The sequence below is a fragment of the Verticillium dahliae genome, genomic scaffold (genome assembly GCF_000150675.1).
Source record: "Verticillium dahliae VdLs.17 supercont1.12 genomic scaffold, whole genome shotgun sequence".
Lineage (NCBI taxonomy): Eukaryota > Fungi > Ascomycota > Sordariomycetes > Glomerellales > Plectosphaerellaceae > Verticillium > Verticillium dahliae.
Genome location: NW_009276943.1, coordinates 87,407 through 101,438, shown reverse-complemented (window position 1 = coordinate 101,438; position 14,032 = coordinate 87,407). Strand labels below are relative to the sequence as shown.

The window sequence follows — 14,032 nt, the reverse complement described above, 5'->3', positions numbered from 1 at the left end:
ATAAAGACAATACGGAAACAGTCAAAGACTAGTAGGAATAAGAACACGGGCGTTTTTGGCAGGATTCTGCTGGATGGAGACACGGTCGCAAAGAGAGTGGTGAAGATGAGGAAGAGGCTTGTCAATGTCGACTTGGAGGTGAGCGGGGAGTTGAGAGGTCAACATCAATCACCCCACTGTGACGTGGTTGGTAAAGTGTGGCACAGGCACAGTCATCCCAGCTGTGGCGCGCATGAACGGCGCCGCCGGCATCTCTTTCGTCAGCTGTCTGAGCCGCTTTCTGCCTCTGCCTACCGCGCCAAGATGGATTCGATCTCTTCGCCTCGACAAGCCCGCCAGCTTCCCTGATCTCGCGCAGGGCCGTCGCACTCTCTCGCGTCATATTCGTTGCTTGTGCCTTCATGCCTTTTAGCGACTGATACGCCCGCCCACCCTCGACAACAGGCATTCGACCCCCTCCGATGACCCTCAATTTGACCCGCAGTAGTTGTACATGGGTGTCGACATCCCGCTGCCGTACCGTTACCTCCAACATTCCGACAACCTCGCCGCACATTCGAGCATCCCGAGTGCTGCCCCTGTACGCCTGAGTGCGATCGTCTTCGCTACTCGCCAACGATGGGCGCCCTTGGGTCCTTCATTCCCAACATTGTGCCCGATCCCGGTTCTATACGCCGGGAGGATTCTGGCAGCGACGACAACAATGGAGACCTGCAGAACTGGTCATCTCTGATCGGCATCACCACCGCCATTGTCGGTAATGTCCTCATCGCGCTTGCGCTGAATGTGCAGCGCTATGCGCACATTCGTCTGCATCGCGAGCGCCGCCGCGTTCGCCGACGAGCCAAGGAAGCATTGAGATCTAACCAGGACGGCGTCAACGGTGCAGGAGGAGCTGCAGGAGGAACATATGGCACGCTGGGCACACCACAGAACCACTCTGAAGACGAGACATACTTCAATGGCAATCATGCGGGGAATGGAACGTCGGGGGCATCCGATTCTCTGACGCGGTCGTTCCGGTCCGAAGATTCAACCGAGTCTGACAGCTCTGGAGACGACGAGGAGCAGGTTGCCTCAACCTATCTCAAATCGCCATACTGGTGGGCCGGTCAGATTCTCATCACCCTGGGCGAGCTCGGCAACTTTCTGGCATATGGGTTCGCGCCGGCGTCTATCGTGTCGCCCCTCGGTGTCGTCGCCCTCATCTCCAATTGTATCATTGCTCCCATCTTTTTCAAGGAAGTCTTCCGCCAGCGAGACTTCTGGGGCGTCATCATCGCGACCGGTGGCGTGGTCACAGTCGTTTTGAGTGCCAAACAAGAGGAGACAAAGCTGGACCCTCATGATGTGTGGGATCACATCACAACGATCGAGTTCAAAGTATACCTTGCCGTAACCGTTACGCTCATCGCCATCCTCATGTGGGCAAGCCCTCGGTATGGCCACCGAACCATTCTGGTTGACCTCGGCCTTGTCGGTCTCTTCGGTATGTAGCCTCCCTGGGAGTCAATTCTGCCGAAGCAGGGGGGAAACGACCTTGTTCTTGTATCACGTACTAACCGCTCCTCATCAGGTGGCTACACTGCCCTGTCGACCAAGGGTGTCTCCTCGATGCTCTCGTCCACCCTTCTAGGTGCCTTCAAGACTCCTGTCACATATGTGCTGCTCTTCATTCTGCTGTTTACAGCTGTCATGCAAGTTCGCTACGTCAACAAAGCCCTGCAGAGGTTTCCGTCGACACAGGTGATACCCATCCAATTTGTGACGTTCACCCTCTGTGTCATTGTCGGCAGCGCCGTCCTGTACAGAGATTTCGAGCGCACTTCTGGCGAACAAGCGGGGAAATTCATCGGCGGCTGCCTGCTCACCTTCTTTGGCGTGTTTCTGGTCACTAGCGGTAGGCCAGGGGAGAACGAAGAAGAGTCCTACTCGGAGATCGATGGCGAGGCAACGATAGGACTTGCTCGTCACGATTCGCACCATTCTGCGCAGCATCCGTCAACCCCTGGCGGGGCGTCAAGTTCCCGTCGTTCCTCCAAAGTGTCGCACGCCAACATCTTCCAAACCGACATGCAGCATGACAGCGGGAAGCCAACGCTCAGGAGGCCATCTGTCAACCCACCCAGGACCCCCGGCGAATCGGCGCCACTTCTTAGCAACCCGTGGGCCATGTCGGGCGATGAATCGCCTGTTCGCGGTGTGCGCACCATTTCTGAGGATGCGGTCGCCTCATTGATTACACCATCCGAACCCGCCACACCGTTCCGGGACGGTCTGGGACCAACGTCATATACAGCTGAACCTCAATTGATGACACCGCGCCACCTCTCGGTTCCCGCGTCACAGAGGCCGCAAAGTTCAAAGTTCAGTGGGCCGTTCTTCTCGCCATCACCCTTGTCATCAACAGTCAGCGCTGTGGTCAAGGACACCCTGCTGCGGAATGCTGATAGCCCCTTGCTGAAGAGGCCCTCCATGAAACGCCTCCGGACCAGCATCCGCGCGAGTCTGTTCATGTCGGAAGAGGAGCAGGAGGTGGCCGAAAGGCGAGGTCTGGCCTCTCGCTCGCAGGATGAGCTCAACATAATATCAGACGAGCCGATACAGCCCAGGCAAGAACCACGCCTTGCGTCGGCCTCTGTCGGGACCGGTCGGCCTAGAAGTCTGAGTGATACCCTGGGGGAGCTCTTCAGAGTGAAGCGAAAGAAGAGGGATCCTGCCGAGGGCGGGCTGGAGGAAGATGCTCCATAGCCGCGGCGCTGTACTGTCATCTCGACATCAAGCATTGCATTTTTGTAGGGCGTTTCTGGACATGGGACGGTGGCTGGTCGTCTCGTCTACTCTTGTGGTTTTTAGGGCACAGTCTACCGGCCTTGGATATACATTTATTACAATTATCGATCAATACTTTTCTGATGACTGAAGGTTCCAATGACGCCACGTCGCATTGTAGTCTGTACCATGCTGTCTTCCATGTGCGGTCTCTCTTCACTCATACCAAGATCAAGCAAAAGTAAAGCACCACGTTGCTCTCCGATGCCCCGAAACTTGAAACACAAATTGCGAGGTCGATATGCACACAGCTTCCACCCAAGGATTGCTTTCACAAAGCAATTGAATACATAAACAACTCGTTGTATTCACAAATTCACCAATTACGACAGCTCAGTGAGTCAAATGGATATCATCCAGCTTGCATCAACTAAACTTTGAAATGACCCATCTAAGCCTTGCCGCGCGACTGCGCCTTCTTCTTCCGCATCAACCTTTTCCTCGCAATCAGCTTGTGCTGCATATCTTCCTTCTGCTCTTCCTTGGCTGCCTTCTTCCCCGAGACAGCCGCCGTCTTGGAAACACCAGCAGTCTTGCTCGCTGGCTTGCTTGATGTTTCTGCAGGTTTCGCCGAGCCGGGCGGCTTCGCTCCAGTCTTCAGCGCAAATTTCTTGCTCGACTTCTGACTGGGCTTGGACTTGTGCTTCGCTGCCTTCTTCTCGGGTTCCGGGGCCTGCTCGTCTGCAGGCTCCTCCTTGTCCTCTTCGGCCTCCTGCTTCTTGAACGTTTGCTTCCCCTCCGTAGCCTTGCGCCTCTGTACGACCTGCGCGTTCTCGATAGCGAATTCCGCCACCAGACGCTGCTTGCGGCCTTGGTCGTTGTCCATTTGATGTCCGTTGAGCCACCTGAGGCCCATCAGTGCCCATCGATGAGACGAGTACTCGATGAAACCATAGCCTCGACTCTTTCCGCCAGCTGCTTCGGTGACCTTGGATCCGTCACGACTCTCGAACTCAATCTTGGCCTGGCGCACGATACCCTTGCCCTTGAGCTTGCGGTTGTGCTCGGCCTCCTTCGCCTCCTTGTTGGCGCGAGCCTTCTCCTCCTTCGACAGCGGCTGGCGCAGACCGTTTGTGACATCTGTAGCGAAACCGACGCAGGCCTCTCGCGCCAACTGCTTCAGCTCCTTGGAGGTCATGCTGTGAGGGATGTTGCGGACGGCAAGACGGGTCAGACTGATGTGCAGGGAAGGGTTGCCCTCTACCAGCTTCTTGCGTTGCTGTCTGCTCTTGTCTCTCATCATGATCTCGGCTTGCGACAAGCTCTTGTACATGGCCGACCGGGTGTCGAGCTGACCCTCCTCGAGGAGGAAGAGTCTGCGCTTGTCGTTGGCCCGGCGCTTCACGCCGGCATCAGCGGCCAGACGACCAGCATCATCCTTGCTGACGGCCTGAGCAACAGACAGCAGCCGACCGTCCAAAGTGTACTTGCCTTCGGGGTCTGCCGTCTCGTCTTGCAGGATGGAGTGCTTGCCGACAAGAGGAGCGGCTTGGCTGCGGGGGGCGTTCTTTACACAGGCCTTGGAGTCGGCCTCGTCAAAGAAACACACAAAGCCCGTACCGGCAGGCCGGTCCGTTGCGCGATCCATGACGACACGCGCGTACCGAACGGGACCAAAAACGGCGAAATGGGACTTGAGCTGCTCATCCGTCGTTGTGAAGGGCAGGTTGCGGATGAACACGGTGGAGTCGTTGTTCGTTGTCTTTTTGGCGGTCTCGGGTTGTTCTGTGGGTTTCGATTCCTCCGCGTCGCTTTCCTCTTCCTCGTCGGACTCCTCGAGCTTAGCGCCTTCGTCTTCATCGTCGTCCTCGTCGGACTCCTCCTCTTCGTCGCTGTCTTCTTCGTCCTCGAGATTGCCCATGGTGTTCTTCATGAAGTTCTCGAGATCCGCGTTGAGTTGAGCATCGGCGTCATCCGAGGCTGGCTGCGCAGACTTGACAGACTTCTTCGCAGTCTTTTCGGTTTTGCTTTCGGGCTTCTCCTCGGGCTTCTCCTTGATCTTCTTGGCCGATTTCGCAGGCTTCTCCGTGTCGGCTTCAGCGCCTCGCTGGTTATCCCACTCCTCCTTTTCAACAGCCCAGTCGACAGCAATAGTTCGTCCGTCGATGCCTTTGCCGTTCATGGCCTTGATGGCATTCTCAGCGTTCTTCTCGCCACGAATGGTGACGAAGCCGAAACCCCTGAGCCTGCCATTGTTCATGGGAAGATCAGCAAACTTGATCTTGCCGTAGCTCTGAAAGAGAGCCTGAAGCTGTGCCGGGGTCTTGATGCTCCATGGCAGGTTGCGAATGATGAGCTTGGGCGACACCCAAGCCTCCTCTATCGCCTGCGACTTCTTTTGCTTGCCGACAGGGGCGAGAGTGGCAGTCCTAGGTGCCGAGCTGTTCTGGTCACGGTTTCGGGCTTCGGCCAGATCGACCGTGATGCGACGTCCTTCCCAGAGTTCGTTGTTGAGTTTCGCTTTCGCCTCAAGAGCATCCTCGGCGTCGGTCAGGGTTACGAATCCAAAGCCTCGCGATTCTTTCGTCGCCTGATCCACGACAACCGTGGCGTGCTTGACGGGGAAGTGTTGGGAGAAGTAGTCGGCAAGGGACTCGCTGGTGGCGTCGGGAGGAAGCGATCGAACGAAGAGAGAGCGGTTGGCCTCGACCTTGGCCTTCTTTGGCTTTGGCTGGGGAGCACCGTCGGCGTGATGATTGGCGGTGGCCGGGCCCCTGGAGCGCTTCAGCGCATTGGCAATGGGAGCCATTGTACGTTGTTCAGATATGGCTTGGAGGATTGATAAGATTGTTGCGTGGACGAGCTTTGCAAACTGAAGCTGCCACGAGCTCTCTTGTTTCTTCTCTTTCCCTCGCCGTAGATCAGATTGGGACTGGATTTTTTTTCGGGACGGGCTCGTTATCGGCTGCACTTGATTTCTTATCAGCACGTGGCGCCAGCTGGACCCCGCACTAATCCATTTCTGGCAATTTATTGACTCGAACCACAACAGACGCGCTCCCGATACTGGTGATAGCGACTGCCAGCGCACTAGGGGTGGGATTGCTTCTCCAACAACACCGAAACCCCGACATAAACACCCAGATACCCATGACCAGACGACAGAAGCGGCACTACCGAGATCTTCCTTTTTCGCGAGCCTGATCTTAGGTTAAAAAAAAATCCAACACAATGCCAAGCCGAGTACCTTCTCGGTCGACGCGGACATCCACCGCTGTCTCGCACAAAGCATCATCATCAACCCTCAACCCCAGAGCCTCGACCACATCGCGCGCTTCCTCGGTGCCCGTGGACGTACCTGCCGAGAATCCAGACAGTCCGCTGCGCTCGCAAATATGCACCGTGTTCCGTGACGCCCAACGGAACACGGCGTCCCATCGAAAGCTCGTGGTCAACCTGCGCAAGATCCAAGAAGCATGTTGCTACGAGCCCACGAACCCGAAGAAGACCGATATGAACAATTTCGACGAAGAAGCTTTCAACCACGAATTTGTGAGATGCGTGTTGAGGGTCATGCCGGTCAAGAAGAGCGAGAGCGTCGGCGAAAAGGTGATTCGCTTCGTCGGCGTCTTTTTGCGACACGCCAACGAAAAGGACAACGAAATCCTGGGAGAGGCTGATGAGGACGCCAGCGTCATGCCGGAAACACCAAGTACGCGACTCACCAGTCTTCTCATGGAGACGGTGCTGCCCCTTTCGATGGCCAAGGACAAATATGTTCGGTACAGATCGACGCAGCTCATCTCGCACATCATCAACTCGCTCGATGCCATTGACGACGAGCTCTTCCAGAAACTGCGGCACGGGCTCCTCAAGAGGATCCGCGACAAGGAGGCCATGGTACGCTCACAAGCAGTCCTTGGCCTCGGCCGGCTTGCTGGCAATCAGGCCGAAGCGGGCGGCAACTCGGACGATAGCGAGGGGGATGATACAGGCCTGCTTGAGAAGCTGCTCGAAGTCCTTCAGAACGACCCGTCGGCAGATGTGAGACGGTCTCTTCTTGTGAACCTGCCGATCCTGCCCAACACTCTGCCCCATCTTCTGGAGCGGGCGCGCGACCAAGACGCTGCTACCAGGAGGGCTGTGTACTCCAGGCTGCTGCCCGCTCTGGGCGACTTCCGCCACCTATCGCTGTCGATGCGCGAGAAACTCTTGCGCTGGGGTCTACGCGATCGAGACGAAAACGTGCGCAAGTCTGCTGGCCGCCTCTTCCGCGAGCGCTGGATTGAGGATTGTGCCGGGATCGAGCCCACTGAAGAGGGCCAGCAAGCGGAGCCAGCTCCTCCCAACTTTGATGGTCTTCAGGAACTCCTGGAGCGTATCGATGTCGTCAACTCGGGCGCAGAGAACGGCGTCGCGCTAGAGGCTATGACGGGGTTCTGGGAGGGCAGGCCAGACTACCGCGAAGCCGTTGTCTTTGACGACCAGTTCTGGCAAACTCTGTCCGGAGAATCCGTCTTCATGGCCCGCAGTTTCAACGATTTCTGCCGTAGCGAAGACAACAAGAAATACGAGTCGCTGCTGGAGGAGAAGCTGCCCGAGGTCACCAAAGTGGCGTTCTACCTCGAGCGTTACATCGGTGTCCTCGTAGATGCTATCAAGAGGACCCAGCAGGCCGCCGCGGACGAAGACGAGGAAGAAGACACTGTTGAACAAGAGTTCATCGTCGAGCAGATGCTTCACATTGCCATTACTCTGGACTACTCTGATGAGGTGGGCCGAAGGAAAATGTTCGCCCTCCTTCGGCAGTCTCTTTCGATCCCAGAGCTGCCTGACGACGTCACGAAGCTCACAGTCAATGTTCTCCGAGACATCTGCGCTCCTGATGCAGCCGGCGAGAAGGAGTTCTGCAGCATCGTTCTAGAGGCTGTAGCTGACGTTCATGACACCATCGTGGATGACGTGGCGCCCGACGCTGATACCACAGAGGACAGCTTCCACTCGGCAAGATCTGAAGTGGCTGGCGACACCACGCCCAAGAAGCGGGGGCAAAGTCCGGAAGAAGACGAAGAGGAGTCTCAAGCAAAAGCTATCAAGGAGATCATGGTCAACATGAAGTGCCTGCACATTGTTCAGTGCATGCTCTCCAACGTGGCTGGGGACCTCCAACAAAACGACCATCTGGTTGCGATGCTCAACAACCTTGTCGTGCCCGCCGTACGAAGCCACGAGGCCCCAGTTCGAGAGAGGGGCCTGGTTTGCTTGGGCCTGTGCTCCCTGCTCGACAGATCCCTGGCGGAGGAGAACCTGACGCTCTTTATGCATTTCTTCACCAAGGGTCATACTGCTCTTCAGATCACCGCGTTGCAAATCCTCACAGACATTCTCAACGTCCATGGATCTCAGCTTCTCGCGACGACTCCCGCCCTGCTGAAGGTCTATATCAAGGCGCTCAGGTCCGGGTCCAAGGCTCCCGAGGTACAAGCGGCCGCTACCTTGGCGGCATCGAAGCTTCTGCTCGGCCGCGTCGTCACTGACCACGATTCCTCATCCGAGCTCTTGAAGACGCTCATCATCGCCTACTTTGACCCTTCGAGCGCGCACAACCAGAGCGTGCGACAGGCACTCAACTACTTCCTGCCAGTCTTCTGCTTCTCTCGCGCCGAGAACCAGGAACTCATGCAGTCCGTCGCATTGGACGCACTGCATTCGCTCTACAACATCAGGGAGAGCCTGGAGGACGACGACGCCGACGTCGACGAGGACATGCAGAGCCTCGCGACAATCGGCGCTTGTCTCGTTGATTGGACCGACCCAAGGAAGTGCTACACGCCAGGTCTGGGTCTCGACACGGAAAAGAAGACAGCCAATGGCGACATTCACCTCAACTTTGCCCTCGATATCCTCGAACGTCTGAGCGGAAACATGACAAGTAAGCGAGCCCACCTTGCCCCCTCCGCCCCCGTTTCATTCTTACTAACCCCTTGCCCAGAGGAAGAAAAGAAGGTTGTGGCGCCCTTGCTCGGCAAACTCTACATTTCACCAACGAGCTCAGAGGAGAAGCTCCGCGAGACCTTTGACGAGGTGTCCATCGCCGTGAATGACAAAATTGTGTCCGACACGACCGGCCGGAACGCGCTGAACAAGATCCACGTCAGCTTGGGAAAGATTGTCGCCAACCTAGGCGAGGCGGGCGCCGACGATCGCCGCGTCAGCAGGAGCGTGTCAGTTGTGGGCGATGACAGGACAGAGACGGAGGGGCGAACGGTCGTCACGGAGCCTCGCATCAAGGAAGAGGATGAGGAGAGCCAGGCGACGAATGCCAGTCGTATGGACGAAGACAGTGACGAAGGGACGGTCATTCAGGGCAAGGAGAGGGACACGCTCGTGGACGATCTCTTGAGCGAGGACGAGTTCTGACGGGGAGTGTGCTACGGCGGACGGTTTGCGCTGGTTACTTTGTAGTTCTTGGTTTGCAACAGTTCGTTTGGTCTGGATGGCACGGAGGTGGCAACGGGTTTATGATGATGAGGTATGGCCTTTGTACATCTGTTACGGGGAATCTTATGGAATGTGCGAATATCTGTGATGTCTCCAAGGACGAACCCCCCGCGCGCTCTTGTGTCCATTTCATGACGGTGCGCCCATCCAATACAGGCCGCTGGCCAGCAAGATGTTGATGAATAAGTGCTGGCCGATGCCCCACGCCATGCAGTAGAGGTATTTTGGGGAAAAGACGGTCCAGATGAACAAGTGCGTCCGCAAAGCTGTGCATGCAGCCATGATGAACGCGACGCTGCAAGTAGCAAACAGCGTGACGTTCGTGAGATGTTGGAACAGTGCAGATGGACCAGGTCTTCCCCGAGACCTCTGCAGCAGAAGCAGATTTGTTGCTGAGGTCCAGTATACGGGCCCTGCCCAGTTGCTGATGAAGGTCAGAAAACCGACACCCACCACGTTGAAACCCGAGACTCCGTTGTAGGCGCTGGACAGGTCAACGGATGAGATGGCATTGGTGCCCCCAAACGCGAAAAAGGACATGTACTGAAGGAGTATTGACGTGGTTGAGATGGTGGTGATATCAAGATCCAGGCTGGCCAGGAAAGTATACTGGACCTCAAAGAGGAGCAACAGGGGGATATTGGTGACGCGTGATTGCGTCGCTGCGAGCAGGGCATATAGATAATGAAGCAGCTCGGCTGGCGAATGTCAGTTGTAAGGTGTCCACGTGTGGGCGGCTGGTGGTGACTTACCCATGGCTCTGGCGCGGCTAGGTTCCGCAACCGATTTGCAAAGAGCGTACGCAGCCACTGCTGCAAGATCTAGGAACACAATCCGGGCACGAGTCACCAGTGTGAGCCTTTGCAATGCAGCGCTGATGTCGTGTACGAATCCCCCAAGAAGCTCCGGGGCATCTTCATGCGTGAAGGCGAGCTTGAATGTCAAAGCTGACAAGATGAGGACGAAGACCACCCCAAACGACATCACACGCGATAAGCCTGAGAGACAACAGTGGATACGAATTCCCAGCAGTGCGTATGTGGCCCCGACGAGGGCCCAGAGAGTGAGCGGCGATGCCATCAAGAACGTTTTCACAATGTCTGGCTCCCCGGCATGCTTTTGGCCCGTCTGATTCCACGCCCGCACTAGGCGAGTGGACAATAGAGCCAGCGAGAGCTGCAGGGCCCTTGAAATCGGTTTCTTGGTGCTGGAGTCTGGGTCAGCTCTCTGGTTCGGAGGGGTCTCACGGTCGAAAGAAACATACTTTCGCAGCTGGACGATTCCAAGCCCACCAAACCATGCCGACGTAGCCCAGTACCAGAAGTGATGCTCCTCTTCTACGAAGCTACTAGCAAACATCATGATACCGTAGGAAATCGTCATGATGACGAATGGTATATGACTCCAGCAGACTTTGAGGAGCAATGCGTTTGACACGAGGGCTACAAAAATGAATGCTTGTCCTCCAACGAGCCTAGGCATGTCATAGTTGCTCGCCATATTGCTCATCAAGCCCTGGGCTCTGCCAAGCCACTGTATCTCGTCAGAACAATTGTTCGTCGCATATCTCGCGTGTTCACTTACCTTGGAAATTGCCGACACCCACTGTGAGTCGATTGGGCTGTCATCCTTGAATGACTGGCGCTGAGTGTCAATGCGCTGCCATTCGCATGCTAGTCCGAGGGGTTCATCCTCAGGATCGCGACAAGCACTCTCATCTTGGCTCTGCTCCAAGAGATCGGCACCAAACGTAGCTTCAAAAATCGTCAGGATCTGACGAGCGTTCCGGACAAGTAGTTGTATCTGGTCATCCCCTGAGAATCGTCAGTTTGGACGAGCAAACATATCGACCCAAGTATAAGCACGTACTCTTGGACCAGAAAGGCAGAAATTCCTGGATCAGAGCCCCCAGGTTGTTCCTGGGCACGGGGAACCCGAGTAAGGCGCCTAGTGTCGGAGCTATGTCGGATTGCTCGACCTTGCCGTAGTAGTGAAAGTCGTCTCGATACGAAGCCGGCGACTCAAGGTTCATATTCGAGGATATGACACTCAGCTTGGGGGAGATGAACACTAGGGCGGGCGAGGTCTCCCCTGGCGACGATGCGCCGTGGTTGCCAGCATCGTTCATTCCGTGATCACCGCACAGCACAAGCAGAGTTGAAGCGAGGTGGTCATGGCCCTCGATGGCGTTGTAGATATCCTTGACCAAAGCGTCCATTTCTCGCTGCTTGGGGATCATGTTGGGACTTGTCCACTCGTCAGAAGCCGGAGCAGAAGACTGGGGCAGGAGGAGGAAGTGACAAACCTGGAGGGCCCGGCTTTGTGGCCGATATGGTCGAGGCCCAGATAGTGAAGCACCATGGTGCTCCAGTCCTTGTTACGCAGTTCGTCTGGGACATGCCTCGTGACGTTGTTGTCAACCTCGGTGAAGTCCTACCTCCCGTCAGCGTCAAGCTCACTACAATTACAGTGGCTACTTCGCAGTGACGAACATACCGAGACGAAGAAACTAGACGTGCCATCGGCACGATCAAAGGTGTCAGGAAACAACTTGAGCCATGTATCATCTCCATACATGACCATCTTGCCGGACTTTTTAGCTTTCATCTGGGCAAGCCATGTGTCCTGGGCTGCGAGGGTGGATGAAGTGTCGCCTTCATCAAAATTGAGGATGACATCGAGGAAAGATGGGATTGAGCCAGTCGTTATGGCCTTGATACGCGGCATGGTGATGGTGGGAGACCGAGCATTGGCAGTGAAAGGCAATGCATGTCCTCGGCGGATCAGACTAGACAGTCACGTCAATGACTGCAACTGTCAAGGCATCGGCGGAAAGGGAATAATCAGGCATACTCTTGGGTGAATTCGAATCCACTGTCTCCTGTGTACACGAAATCGCTAATGACTGAGCATTAGCACCGCGATGAGGACTTAAAGAAATGTACTCATTATGGAGGATACCTTCGGAGAGCGTCCACGACCATGAAGACCAGACGGTCAAATGGTGGTGCGGGAGGGTTGCCATAGTCGAGCGTCTCATACTGAGCCAGGCCAGAAAGGAATGGTTTGTACGGAAAGAATCCCGTGGCGAATGTTATGATAGACACCGGTATCAACAAGTTCGCTATCACGAGAAACAACATTTCGAAGCGAGATATGTTGTTGTATCTCATCGTGATGTGAACCCATCAGGGTGTACAATAACGTAGGCGTGAGACGAAAGCAAGTCTGAGGAGATGGGTCACTCAGGCAGCGAACTTCACAAACGAGCCCTGGAGGGTTCAGTCGGACAGAAGTTTCTGGCGGAGTGTCGAGGCTGCCTTTGAGGGAACGAAATAACAGGCATGCCAGTCTCATCCATGACCCGCGTTGAACAAGCTGAAGTAAGGTGCATACCGGTAGTGGAAGAAGACGAGACGCGGATCGCGGTGTCTGACTTACAGGTACGAGACCTGCAAGGGGGAATCGTCGGGGGTGGGCTTACATCATGTGGAGCACTCTGATTGGGTGTGCTCTGGGGTCCCCATCCTCTGCCAGCGGGTCTTTCAGGGGCACATCAGTGGAAATATAGGTACTTTAGCAAGCTTCGGTACCGAGCAAGCTAGGTAGTCATCGACAGTCACTACTGGAGTCAATTGACCTGTCCAGGAGATGCCTGTAGGTACTTCAATCTGAACATGGACAAGTTCTTTCAGCTGAGCATGAATGTTCATTGCAAATGTAGAATTTACAGTGAAGTATTGCCAAGCAAGTCTCGGGCAAGTGATGATGTTTTTAGGAAACTGTCCTGGCCACAGTATCACAGAACTTGAAGACAATATATTCAAAAGTTGACTAGAACTCCGAACTCCCCTTGTCAAATAAGACGATTGGCAACTCATTTCTTGCCCTTACGATCTTTGTACTTGGGGAATACAATCCTAGACGTCTTCCGCTTCTTCAGAACCTTGCCGGCACTCTTCGGCTTACTGGCTGGCTTGGCGCCCTCAATGTCCATCGTATCTGTTGCGAAGTCAGTATATGAAAAGTTTGGCCTTCAAAGCATGATGGGCTTGCAAAAAGGGAACGACATACTGGAGTCTTCCACGGGCTCAGACGCTTCAGCGGCGGGCTCATTCGCAATCTCAGCTAAACGGTTGCAATACTCAGTCAATGACTCTGATTCTTCCACGGCTCATTACCTTGTCATTGGTGAATGACAGAAGACTTACCATCAAGGTCCTCTACGTCCATGGTCGTGTCCTGCTCTTTTTGGGGCTTGGGCTGAGCAGCCAGTTCCAACAACTTCGCCGACAGACGCTCCGTTCGAGCAGACTCAACAGGACCGAAGACATTCTGCTTCAGCCTCCGGTTGTTCGCCTTCCGCGTACTCGCCCTCGCACTTTTGGCCATGTTGAGTGTGAACGGCCAACGAGGCGGCTTGGTGGTTCCTGTGTGGGTGGAAGGCCTAGGTCTTGAATCCAAATTATGCGACGTCCTATCCTATAATGGAAGGACTGGTTAAACTTTTCGCGCTGTCGTTGCAAGTTAAGGGGCGTAGGCTGTGAATGCAGACACCGAGACGGTGAGTGTAGATTTCAGTATGAAGGAATCGCAGGCGCAAACGAAAAATGAAAAGGCCCCGCCACTTTCTTCGACATGTTATCTTATCGGTTTATAGCACCCCTCGCTAGCGCATTCTCCCTTAACCACACCCCTGCGATCTTCTTTGCGACACTCTACAACCACACCTCGGTGCCGACGACAACGACTCCCGCAA

At 55.2% G+C, this 14,032-nt stretch overlaps 5 protein-coding genes across 5 annotated transcripts; 2 read left to right on the top strand and 3 right to left on the bottom strand.

Annotated features, from left to right (window-relative positions):
• Positions 1-618: 618 nt before the first annotated feature.
• Positions 619-2,751, top strand: VDAG_06324 (DUF803 domain membrane protein; the record flags this gene model as incomplete). The annotated part of the gene is made up of 2 exons (XM_009658702.1): positions 619-1,489; positions 1,577-2,751. 2 exons carry the CDS (start codon positions 619-621, stop codon positions 2,749-2,751), a joined length of 2,046 nt encoding a protein of 681 aa, XP_009656997.1.
• A 472-nt stretch (positions 2,752-3,223) lies between these two features.
• On the bottom strand, positions 3,224-5,581 carry VDAG_06323 (nucleolar protein; the record flags this gene model as incomplete). The annotated part of the gene is made up of 1 exon (XM_009658701.1): positions 3,224-5,581. The coding sequence occupies one exon, from the start codon at positions 5,579-5,581 to the stop codon at positions 3,224-3,226; it is 2,358 nt and encodes a 785-aa protein (XP_009656996.1).
• A 422-nt stretch (positions 5,582-6,003) lies between these two features.
• VDAG_06322 (condensin subunit Cnd3) lies at positions 6,004-9,192 on the top strand (the record flags this gene model as incomplete). Its single annotated transcript, XM_009658700.1, has 2 exons — positions 6,004-8,704; positions 8,765-9,192. 2 exons carry the CDS (start codon positions 6,004-6,006, stop codon positions 9,190-9,192), a joined length of 3,129 nt encoding a protein of 1,042 aa, XP_009656995.1.
• Positions 9,193-9,402: 210 nt separating this feature from the next.
• VDAG_06321 (GPI ethanolamine phosphate transferase) lies at positions 9,403-12,000 on the bottom strand (the record flags this gene model as incomplete). Its single annotated transcript, XM_009658699.1, has 8 exons — positions 9,403-9,971; positions 10,026-10,220; positions 10,293-10,480; positions 10,538-10,806; positions 10,858-11,087; positions 11,143-11,519; positions 11,579-11,706; positions 11,770-12,000. 8 exons carry the CDS (start codon positions 11,998-12,000, stop codon positions 9,403-9,405), a joined length of 2,187 nt encoding a protein of 728 aa, XP_009656994.1.
• A 1,069-nt stretch (positions 12,001-13,069) lies between these two features.
• VDAG_06320 (uncharacterized protein) lies at positions 13,070-13,665 on the bottom strand (the record flags this gene model as incomplete). The annotated part of the gene is made up of 3 exons (XM_009658698.1): positions 13,070-13,275; positions 13,348-13,401; positions 13,485-13,665. 3 exons carry the CDS (start codon positions 13,663-13,665, stop codon positions 13,151-13,153), a joined length of 360 nt encoding a protein of 119 aa, XP_009656993.1. The 3' UTR covers positions 13,070-13,150.
• Positions 13,666-14,032: the final 367 nt, after the last annotated feature.